The sequence below is a fragment of the Cryptotermes secundus genome, unplaced genomic scaffold (genome assembly GCF_002891405.2).
Source record: "Cryptotermes secundus unplaced genomic scaffold, Csec_1.0 scaffold1044, whole genome shotgun sequence".
Taxonomy (NCBI): domain Eukaryota; kingdom Metazoa; phylum Arthropoda; class Insecta; order Blattodea; family Kalotermitidae; genus Cryptotermes; species Cryptotermes secundus.
This window is the reverse complement of record NW_019738363.1, coordinates 988232-1000078: the sequence shown is the minus strand read 5'-3', so window position 1 is coordinate 1000078 and position 11847 is coordinate 988232. Positions and strand designations below refer to the sequence as shown.

At 38.5% G+C, this 11847-nt stretch overlaps 2 protein-coding genes across 3 annotated transcripts in view; both read left to right on the top strand.

The window, feature by feature from the left end:
• Positions 1-4527, top strand: part of LOC111870952 (transcription initiation factor TFIID subunit 10) — a 17092-nt gene extending 12565 nt beyond the window's left edge. The window contains exons 2-4 of the mRNA XM_023863626.2: positions 1016-1222; positions 2605-2669; positions 4314-4527. Coding sequence (XP_023719394.1) covers positions 1058-1222; positions 2605-2669; positions 4314-4518 — 435 coding nt within the window. The 5' untranslated portion in view covers positions 1016-1057 and the 3' untranslated portion in view covers positions 4519-4527. The remainder of the gene's footprint in view (positions 1-1015; positions 1223-2604; positions 2670-4313) is intronic.
• A 2242-nt stretch (positions 4528-6769) lies between these two features.
• Positions 6770-8331, top strand: LOC111870956 (UDP-galactose translocator). Of its 2 annotated transcripts, none has more exons than XM_023863634.2 (2): positions 6770-8167; positions 8228-8331. In XM_023863634.2, the coding sequence occupies exon 1, from the start codon at positions 7174-7176 to the stop codon at positions 8164-8166; it is 993 nt and encodes a 330-aa protein (XP_023719402.1). In that variant the 5' UTR covers positions 6770-7173; the 3' UTR covers position 8167; positions 8228-8331. The 2 variants fall into 2 exon arrangements, with proteins under 2 accessions (XP_023719402.1, XP_033609945.1); XM_033754054.1 differs by having other exon boundaries at positions 8198-8331.
• The last annotated feature ends 3516 nt before the right edge of the window (positions 8332-11847 follow it).

Here is an 11847-nt window from a genome sequence, read left to right as displayed (position 1 = left end):
GACAAAGTGAAGTTTTGTGTGTTGGTGATTTCTTTTTCTACTATAAATGCCTCTGATGATGGCTCCGTGGTGAGCCGAAACATGTAAGGCAGGTGGTGACGAGGTGGAAAACTTAAAAAAGTGTCACATTTGACGGAAGGAATTTGATTGTTAATTTGTTAGTGTGACGGACCAGAATGAAAGACCTTAAAATTTGGGATCCTTGCTGGGTTTCAATAACGTTATAACCTTTGCTTTCTTCCAAGGCTTTGGAAAATATGACAACCAAAGACAGTTATTAAGTAAATGTGTCAGATATATGAGGCAGGGCAAGCATAACTCTTTACTGATCTAATCAGTGCTTTTTGGAGTGTTAATTTATTGTTAGCACTTAAACACTCACTTCTAAATAGGGAGTGAATTCTAATGAATGTTCTGAAGGCTTTTGGCTTCGGTCATTTCTTTGCACAGTCTCAATGTAATCCTCTTATTGAAGATTACCTCTAGATATTTTACGTGATTGACGAAGGGGATGTACGATCTGTTCAGTGTGCGGCCTTTATGTTCCAGCGCTCCCTAGCTGGCTGTTAAATTGCTGCTGGCCCTAGACAGCACACCGATTCTTGGTTTCAAGCCCCATGGGACAGTTTTGATTCCATTTATATAGCCTTGACATGGACCGCATAGAAAATATCACATTGCTAGCAGTGGCCCAACAGTTCCTCTACTGAAGAAAGCAGTCTTCTGGGATTTGGCACCGTGTATATGTGGGATTAACACCACATATACACGGTGCCAAATCCCAGAAGACTGCTTTCTTCATAGTCACCGCCGTGAAAGCCTCAAGTCTTACACAGTTCCTCTACTGTTGCGTGTGCGTTTGTTGCTGCAGAATCACATGTATTGGCCATTCTCTAGAAACGGCCATCCCTTCTGGTTTGACTATTCTGGTTTCCAATGTTGCATCTAAAGTTTATATCATATTTAGCAATGTAAAGCCCTGTACCACTTTAAGCTGTTTATTCCTTTTTCACAGACATCCCAGCTTTGTGGCAGTTGACCTACGGGTTATAGGAGAATGAATTCATCAAACATTACCAATGGAGACGGGAATCACCATGGATTGGATGCTTCTCCTACTTCAAGCAATAGTGAGATAGGAATGACTGGTGTAGGAGATGGAAAGACAGCTGGACAACCCTTGTCTGACTTTCTGTTACAGCTGGAGGACTACACCCCCACTGTAAGGAATGTAGACAGTAAAATATGTTTAGCCTGTCCAGACATTGTCTGGCATATTCAACTGATCAGCCTAACTTTCTTGTTCCTAGACCACACATGCTGGAAAATGCATGATTTGCCTATTGATATAGCTTGACAAATTTCATTGTGGAATATTTAAATTTCTAGCATCAAAATATAATACCTGGTACCCAGTCCATGCCAGAGGTGATGAACTGGACTGGCGACTGAAGAAAGGGCCAACAAACATACCAGAAGTATGTGAACATATGGGGTTTCCTAGTGATCATTTAGCCACTTACCCAGCATGTACAATGTTGCCTTTCCTCTGCTGTCCTATGCTCCATTAGAGAAAGGGGTACCAATTAAACCTTTCCTGGAAGATTGTCCACACAGTTAAGCAGCAGAGAGGATGCTACACTGATAAACATCCCACAAAACCCATGCTGGAGCAAGAAACAGCTGTAGCAGTTCCCTAAGGGGATTCATGTCTGCCCCTGTTCCCCTCATTTAAGGCCCATCTTCCACCTGTGCACTACTTCGCACCTTCCTTCTTTCCTATTCCAGTTGTAACTTACTTTGATCATAGCCACACCATAGCTCAAGGGGTTAGTCGTGGACTTCCCATTGCGGCAGCCCGGGTTTGATCCCGGGTCTGGTCAAGTGGGATTTGTGGTGGACAAAGTGATGCTGGGGCAGGTTTACTCCGAGTAGTTGGGTTTCCCCTGCCAATCTTCATTCCACCAGTTGCTCCACAATCACCCTCACCTACCATCTGGGGCTGGTACAATAGGCCAGAAGTGGCTGCAGTACAAGATACTTAGTCCCACCCCACTAGCAATAAAAGAAATACCTTGATCATCAGGGATCCCTCCACTACTTCCAGAGAGATGAAGTTAAGCAACATTGTGTGTGATAGGTATTTGGATGATAAGTACTGGGGGAATATATATTGATGTTTTGTGCACACTCGCTGGCCAGTATGGGGGTAATTTTTGATCAGAGTGATGTACTGACTATTACTGGGCACCAATCCACACCTTCCCCAAGTGGGTTTATTGAACTGCTAACCTATGTAACATGAAGATGGAAGGAGCACATGCCTGTGAAAAAGAAGCACCACCTGTCTTCCAGTGTTCAAAAGCAGGAACTTGTTCTTTTATGAAAATGTTTCCAGAATTTTAAGACATTGATACCAGAGGTGATAGGACTAGTAACTCATACTGCTGTGATTAATAATTATGAGAATAAAGTTCTGTGATGTGTTCAATTGAAAATCTGATGGAGATTTATTTCCAGATACCATGTTTCCCCAAGTAAAAGAGGTTTATATTCATTAGTGTGTGAATTGTGGTGTAGGATTTATTTCCTCTTTGTCCCCAGATCCCAGATGCAGTCACTGCCTTTTATCTACAGTCAGCTGGATTTGAAACTTCAGATCCAAGGATGTAAGTGTTTGATGTGAAATTTGACGTTCTCACAGCAGTGAACATACTGTCTTCTGGGATATGACATTGTGTAATTTGGTAGATAGGTATCAGTGTTTCAGAGGAACATGCTGCCTGCGTCTTCAATCCTGTATCCTGAAGATGGAGGCAATGTGTTTCTCCTGGTACATACGTACCAAACCAAATGGGATAACATCCCAGAAGACAGTAATCTTCATGTATGTATTCGTTCAGAAATTCTTATACTTTTATATCTGTTTAGAACTCCGTTGTTATACTTTAAAATACACTTTTTCACCTTATTCTTCACTTCCACACTACATGTTTCAGCACTAATGTGCCATCTTAAGGTGTCTTTATGCACGTTAAACTATTGTACTGTATGCCAAAATGTTTTCATTCTAAAATGACTAAAATCTGTATTCGTCATATAGGACGATGAATTCTAAATAATAAAACTTTTCAGGATTCTTCCTACGTCACACTGAAACACGCGAATTATGCCAATCCTCTTTTATGTGATCATTCTTCCTACATATATTTGTGTATCGTGTTCTGTGTTGTGTTTTGCTCCTGTTACTGCATGTGTGAAAAAGTGTATACACTGTAAGATGGTCAGCATAAACCATGGACATGAATCAGTGTAACAGGACGCTAAAATATAACATCTTTAAAATACCATATCAAATCATGGGAAAATTTTAAACACTCCCATCTGTATAGAGCAGTGATACTCAACCAGTACACCACAATCTTTTGCCAAGTGCACCATGAGGCTTTGAAGAGAAGAAACCCCAAATCTGTTTATTTAAAAGAAATTAAGATAATTGGAAAGATGTTCTTTATACACAGAAAGTTTTTGGGGGGGGGGGACATGATGACACCTTTACTGAACTCGGGGCCTCCATTATATGAAAGTCAGAAACCACTGCATTTGCACAGATTTCAAAACAACATACTTCTCTTTTACAGTAATTTTATACTTTTATGCAGTGAATGACATTTAAAAAGATGTACTGATTTGTAGTAAAGCAGTGAAGAATCTCCAGTATTTGAAAATTTTCATACACATCTTCAAGGTACTGTGCTATGTCTGAATTTGCTGTGTATAAGTAAAGTTTGCCCTCTTCTTAATTAAGCCTCATACCATGAAGAGAAACGAAGGAGTAGATGTGTAGTTCCACAGATTCTTAACCTAATCACTGTAGGGAGGTGACTGGTCACTTCACACCCCAACCATTTTACCCACTATGGTGCCTGTTGCATACATCATTCAACTGTTCAAAAGCTATTCACATTACAGGGAATAGAACATTTTTTCCGTACATTTTACTAAATATTCACTCGGTCATGTGAAAGATGTACATCTGAGTGATATGAGTATTTTGTGTGATTTACAAATATCTTATTGTCAAGACCCATTTTTCGAGAAAATTATTAAAGTAAGTTTGATTTTAACTTCATGTAGAGATTGTATATGTCAACAGCTTTTAGTTTAAAGCCTCAGTACTGAATATTGAAATCTGTTACATAGTTTCAGTGTTGAAATATGTGGAAGGACACCCTGAATTCCTCCTTGTATGATCATTTTATGTACTTTTAGCAAATAATGCGTATAAGTTCATGTTCTTGTGGTTTGTACAGAATTCGTCTAGTGTCTCTGGCTGCCCAGAAATTTGTGTCGGACGTTGCTAATGACGCTTTACAGCACTGTAAGATAAGGGGAGCTTCACAGACAAGCAAGACAAGTAAGGGGAAGGATCGCCGTTACACCCTCACCATGGAGGACCTGACACCTGCCCTTGCTGAGTATGGAATCACTGTGAAAAAGCCTCACTACTTTGTATGAAAAAAAAAACAGTAAAAAATTGCTGTGATATTTAAATTGTTTTATATTGTGTCTGGGTAATCTTTGCAAGAGAAGCTTGAAGCATGAATGCCATCACGAAATTGTAAAATTGTCTTTCTTTTGTGAATACCATAGAAGCAGTAATTGTAGGATAAGAATAACATATAATTTGATTATTTAATTCGTCGAATTGTCTTTTTTTTTTCTTTCTTTCTGAAACTTATGCAATCCATCAGTCGTATTCTATTTACATACTCCTGTAATAAGTTGTCCCCCCCCCCCAAGAAAAAAACATGTTTTCCAGTACTCTACCGCTTGGTTTTAGACTCGGTATTGAAACATATTGAAATGTACTGACATGTATGACTTTCAACAAGACTACCAGTACACAGTACCTAGTACAAACGACACAGCACGCACATAAACTACACGACTAATAAGAACATAAAATCAAGAGAAATAAATGACATCTCCCACCATCAGGAGGAAGACAACATGACCCAATGTTGGCTCACGATATTTTAACATAATAACTAATTTTTTACATTCAAAATTTTAATACAATTTTAAATACATTGGGAGGCTAATGTATATGATAGTGACTATCACATCGCATGCAGTGGAAAATCCCAGTCAGAATACACAGCAAATACGCTTAAAAGAAACATCATACAGAAGTCTACTCTTCAAGAAGCGCCATAGTGAATGCCTGGGACAAATACCAAAACCAACCGTGATAACAACAAATATATATAGCGAGCATTATTCATAGCTTAAGTGCATATGGTTAAAACATCTTATGTGACAGTGTTTCCTGATCGTAGTGGTGCGCCTCTGAGGATGATTCTTTTGAATCAAAACATGTAAGGTGAAAAAGACTGAAGTGTTGTAAACTTGTATGTCACACTGGACTGAAAATTATCCACCCTGTATCCTAGTTTTGTGTTTATCCGTATTCAGATAGTGTTGCTGTTGTATATCTATTTGCTCATCAATTTATGTTTCTGATTAATTAACCACTTCTCGTATATTGAACTGAGTTCCAGAAACTAGAAGGAAACAAAAATAGTGGCACTTATCAAAGTAACACTATACGTTACCATTAGTGATGGTAACATTATGTATAATAATGATTCAGTGTAGTATCTGGTTCCTCTGCACAGATGAATAAAGATTTCAGTTTGATACACACACTCTTTCTCTGTATGTCCATATACATTATACTGTGTTTTGTATAGATTTTATTGACAAGTGTTTACTGAATGGAATTATGTAACCAAATATTTTGTTTGATATAAGAATGTATTTTGAATAATAAATTAAACAGTAATAATTCAGCAGCATTTCATTAATTATTTTTTTGTGAATATACTATATTATTATTATTATTATATGGTTGGGGGGAGATGTCTGTTGGCTCCCCTATGGGAGCTGTGAATTGCTGTCCAGGGTAGTGGCATTAATACTTTTCTAGGGTTTATGGTTTTGTATTTGGTTACCACCTTACATATATTGCCATTACCACAGATGCTGATACAACTACCAGCTTTAATTTAATTTTTTTTTTCGAGATGAGTTGAGACAGACACCACTTTGCACGCAGATCACTAAAGAAACTACCAGGCGTATCGCACCCGCTACCCCGACTTCGGATGTGAAATTGGCATGTAAATCCGTAGCTTTAGCCCGCAGGCGAACGATACAATAAAGGGAAATCCCCACGGCAGTTAATTTCGGTTTTCTAGACCGGATTGGCATGTAACACGTTAACACAATCCAACATTACTTAACCCGTGTTTGAACCTGGGCCGCCGCGGTCGCGAGACGGCGATTGACCGCTTGAGCTGCGACACGGCCTACATTCACATTTTTTTTTAATTCGCTTAGTGGGTGGTGGTGTCCAACTGGGTCCACTCGGTTCGGCGGCCACAGATTGGCCTATTGTAGCCTGCCCCGGGTGATTATGAAGGAGAATTTGGTGGAATGAAGATTGGCAGGGGAAACCGAAGTACTCGCAGAAAACCCGCCTCAGCGCCACTTTGTCCACCGGAAATCCCACTTGACGAGACCCGAGATCGAACCCAGGCCGCCGCGGTGGGAAGCCAGCGACTAACCGCTTGAGCTGTGGCGCGACCTTTGCATTTACATGTTAATGATAATATTTTAATTTTTGTAAAAACAAATTTTAGAATAAAATGTTGGCAGTATTGTCGTTGCGTTGCACGTAGAAGAGAGATATATGATCCGTGAATATGGCGGTATTTGTTTGTACGTGTCAATGATGTCACCGGGTCTGTAACCTCTGTAGCTCTGTAGGTAGCTAACTATTTATCGTCTGTTTTGATTTATATGGCCATAGTATTGTGAATGAATACGCAAATTTATGAAAAGATATTGTGATTCGACCTGTCAGAAGTTCATTGATGGTTCTGTATAACGGCAAGTGCGCTGTAGTTGTGTGTAAAGGTTATGCGTCAAGTACATGTGGCAGGTGGTTCGGTAGTGATGATGTCATTCTGTATTTGGTAAAAGTACGATATCCGGTATCTATGTGGCAAAAGGTATTGATTTTGATAGCAACAGTGCATGCAGAATCCTAAAAGTTTTGGGTAAATAGAATTGTTAGCAGTGAATGCAGAGAGAAAATTCTGAACAATGGATTTAGAAAAGAAGAAGACACTGATGAAATATACGAGTCTTGTAACATTAACACTGCAAAATGCTATATTAGGATTAAGTATGAGATACGCTCGTACGCGGTCTGGTGACATGTTCCTCTCTTCGACTGCAGTTGTGATGTCAGAAGTAGTGAAGCTCCTGACTTGTCTTGTGTTTGTGTATCATGAAGAAGGTACTATTGACAGGGCATTAGCAGCTCTCCATAACACCATTATAAAACAGCCAATGGACACACTGAAAGTTTGTGTTCCCTCTTTTGTGTATATAGTTCAGAATAACTTGTTGTACGTCTCAGCTTCTCATTTGGATGCAGCCACATATCAAGTGACTTATCAGTTAAAAATTCTCACAACAGCCATGTTTACTGTGCTGATTCTACGCAGGAGTCTCTTTCCTCTTCAGTGGGGAGCACTGGCAATTCTTTTGACAGGTGTTGTGATGGTACAATTAGCCCATACAGACACACCATACTTGCCTTCTGGTGTGGAACAGAATCGATTGCTAGGATTTGGTGCTGCTCTTTCTGCTTGTGTTCTGTCAGGTTTTGCTGGGATATACTTTGAGAAACTGCTCAAAGGCTCAGACATTTCAGTGTGGATGAGGAATGTGCAGCTGAGTTTCTTGTCACTCCCGTTTGGGCTCTTTACTTGCCTAATGTATGATGGAACTACTGTTCGCAATAATGGATTCTTTTTTGGTTATGATTTCTTTGTGTGGTATCTTGTCATCTTACAGGCTGGAGGAGGACTAGTGGTTGCAATGGTTGTGAAGTATGCTGACAATATTCTGAAGGGCTTTGCCACATCACTGGCTATTGTAATCTCATGTGTTGCATCTATATATTTGTTTGATTTTCATGTCACACTTCAGTTTGTGTTAGGTGCATCTCTTGTTATATGTTCAATTTTCATGTACAATCACAAACCAGCAACACGAGAAAGTCAGGGTACACAAAATTTGAAAGTGTGACATACAGCTCCTGTATGTCTCCTGCAGTGACATACAGCTCCTGTATGTCTCCTGCAGTGACATACAGCTCCTGTATGTCTCCTGCAGTGACATAAAATGAATGTGCAAGTGCATGAACATTTAATATATAAAAAGAATGAATGAAATCTGCCTCTTACAGTGAAACCCGTGAAGTTGACCACACCTATAATTTTGTAATGGGTTTTCATTTGCTGCTTTTGTATGGCACTGACAGAATTGTATTAATTTGCGCATGGCCAACTCCCTGTTGGGGTACGCTGTAACATGGTTGAGGCACTATGCTACAAGCTGGAAGGTAGCAGGTTCAATTCCTGATTAGGTTATTTGATTTTTCAGTTGATCTAATTCTTCCAGCTGCACTACGGTCCTGGGTCGACTCAGCCTCTAACAGAAATGAGTACCAGGAATCCTCCTGGGGTTAAAGGACATGTGGCACATAAGGCTGACAACCTGACCATCATCTATGAACCGATTGCCTAGAAACTGTGGGAGCCTCAATGTCTCACAACCCAGTGGGCATCCATGGTCTGTTACGGGCAAAACTTTATTTACTTATTTTTTCTTTTTAACCACCCTCTGTAACTTTGCAGCCCATCCATCTGTTCCATGCTATGGTTTTGTATAAAATTTAGGCTCTCCATGTTCATCACAAGGAAAAAATTATCATTTTTTTTGTACTAAATTATACAAAAGAAAACCCCTTTACCTATCTGTCATTTGCATGTACCTGCTAAACACACCTGCTTTTTCTTTGCAGTTGATATATAATGAAATTCTCAGTCAGGGAAGGCCTACCACTTTAATAAAAGTTGTCCCTGTGCTTAACTAATTAAGCCCTATGCCATGAAGGTGTATGGGGAAGTGAATGTATAGATCCACATTTTCTTGACCTCAGCATTGGTTGGAGGTGAGTGGTTAGCTTCATGCTAACCTCAGAGCTGGTCTGGAAGATTGGAGAAGTGAAAATTCTTGATCCTACCGGGACTCAAACTCTGACCCCTTGGTCATCCAGCCCATAGCCAGTCGCTATACCGACTACTAGTATGGAAGAAATATTCGGAATCTCATTTTGACCTGTGGCCTTTTCTCTTGTTCTTCAGTCACCGGTGATTAGCAAGCTGTCTCTATGAGGAAGAGATTTTTAGATTTTCCAAGCAAAGTCCAGTCACATACCTACTCTTGTGTGTGTGGTCATATGACATCATTGTTTTTCCAAGACACTATACACAGCGCTCAGTACTAGCAAATTTAAATATTGTCACATATTCAATGACTAAATATGGCATTTGGATTGATAATTGGATTTATTGAACATTTGCAGATTGTAACTGCAAGTAACTATAGCGATATCACTAATTCACACTCCTTACAATTGACAATAGAATAGAATTAGCATCAGAACTGTGTATAGCTTACAGGATTGTGAAATATGTGCCATCACTAATGATCCTAGGACCAAAATATGTCAGGCTGAATGCTAATGTACATTCATGAATGTTGTGTATAGATGGTTATGAACTGTATTCAGTTGAATGATTGTTACAGCTGTTCTGAATGGACTACAATGAATTTTAGCTTACTGAACTCAGGGTGGAAGGTTTTCAATTGGACGTACATAGTACATCGTATGTGCCAAAGTTAAAGTCATTTATTTACAGAACACTCTTAGATTTGGGGCTAAGAACTTATACTATCATGCCTTAAACTTTCATTACATGTTTTGACACTCAGATTTCAATTTGTTCTTTGTGAAGTAATTATATTGTGTACTTGTATGGTGGAATAATTTTGTAAATAGTCTTTCTAGTGATTCATGAGAGAGTTATGGGAGGATGCCATTTTATAAATGTTATTCTTCTTAAATATGTTTTCCAATAACTTTCTCATGTCTAGTATGCATATAATATTAACTTTCACCTTGAAATCAGCCTTTATTAAAATTTTCAATATAATGTAGTTTCAATCAAAATTGGATGTCACATTCCATTACTAATTAAGATTTACCAAAAATATTTATATGTATGTTAGTAATACGTGATCACAATTATTGTGATTCTGCGTAGTGGTTTATATTTCCTGTCTTGTGTTGGTGCTGGTGTCTGGAGATAGGGACTAGTTCTATCAGTTGGACCCAACTAATTGGGTTCCACCAGAAGACGGAGACAGCATCCAGTCTCTGAGATGTTGCATGTTTTAAATGAAAACAGGACAATGGATAATGTCCAGAAACACAGTAGTTATATTACTGTAGCATTGTCGCAAACTTTTGAATCAAAATACTTTATCAGTAAAAGACATTTAATTCAAATATCTTATATTGTGTCAGTTTCCCCCCCCCCCTGAAATTGTGTTCCTGATTATCATTGTGGAATAGTAAGTTATACCTCATTGATATACAGATAAATATGAGGTGCATTAATTTTCCAAGTAATTTACAGTGTGAATTTTTAGAACAGGGCCACATATGATATTAAGATATTAGTTCACATATTGCCTGTCTTCATTATCATTACCTAAATTTGAGACCCACTCATGTTTTTCCTAATTTTTTATCTTTCAATAAATTTGTCACTGTGGCTGGAGAAATTCATGTTTGTATACACATGTTGTTCCACTCCTGGGTAGAGTATTTTATCAAATGTTTGGTGTAGGAAATCGACTAAACTGTGTATGCTGAAACATTATGTGGTGTTAGTCACCATTTATAGTACAACAGTTTGTTTTTATGATTGTGCTATGTGTCTAATGAAGCATGTTCTGTTAGGGACAGGTTGTTGTGAATTTCAGTTTTGAAATAATTTTGTGTTTGTATGAGGTTAGCTATTCCATAATTTAGAAGAGTAAATGAACATTTGTGAAAACAATGGATTTTTGTAGATAATATATTTTATAAGCAGTATTTATATCATAAAAAGTGGATAAATAATTTCTTCCAGTATACAAGTATGTGTATGACAAGTTACAATTGCTTTCAATATTTATAAATATTGTATGCATAATAGGATTCATAAAAATGATTGTGTATCCATATGTTTAAATGAATGTGCCAATGACTCAAATGTCAATTGAAACAATTTTTAATTGGAGCAAGATATGTTTGGGTACTCATCCCTGCAGTTGCTGTTCAACACTGTGATTCTCAGAAGCAATCAGAATTTACCATTGCAAGGATATCAAATTGTATTGCTTAAAAAGAAATAAGGTAGCATATAAAAGGTAAAAGATAAAGCTACCCCTATGAAGGCCCATAGGGTTGTGAGACATTGAGGCTGCCACATTTTGTCCAGACAATTGGCTCACAGATGGTGGTGAGGTTGTCAGCCTTATGGACTGGCCGCCCTTACTCCCCAGGAAGATTCCTGGTACTAATTTATGTTAGAGGCTAAGTTGAACCCAGGGCCATAGTGCGGCTGGAAGGATTAGGTAAATTGGAAAAAATAATCCGCCCCATCTGGACTCGAGCCCGTAACCTTCTGGCTTGTAGCATAGTGCTTCAACTATGTACACTACCGCGAAGAACATTTTAAGACAAATGCGGATGTACACAGTGTTGATACAAGACACAAACACTGTCTTCATAAACCAATTGCTATCCTCTCATGCTTTCAGAAAAGCGCATATTATGCTGGGATCAACAATTTTAATAACCTGCCATCTGAT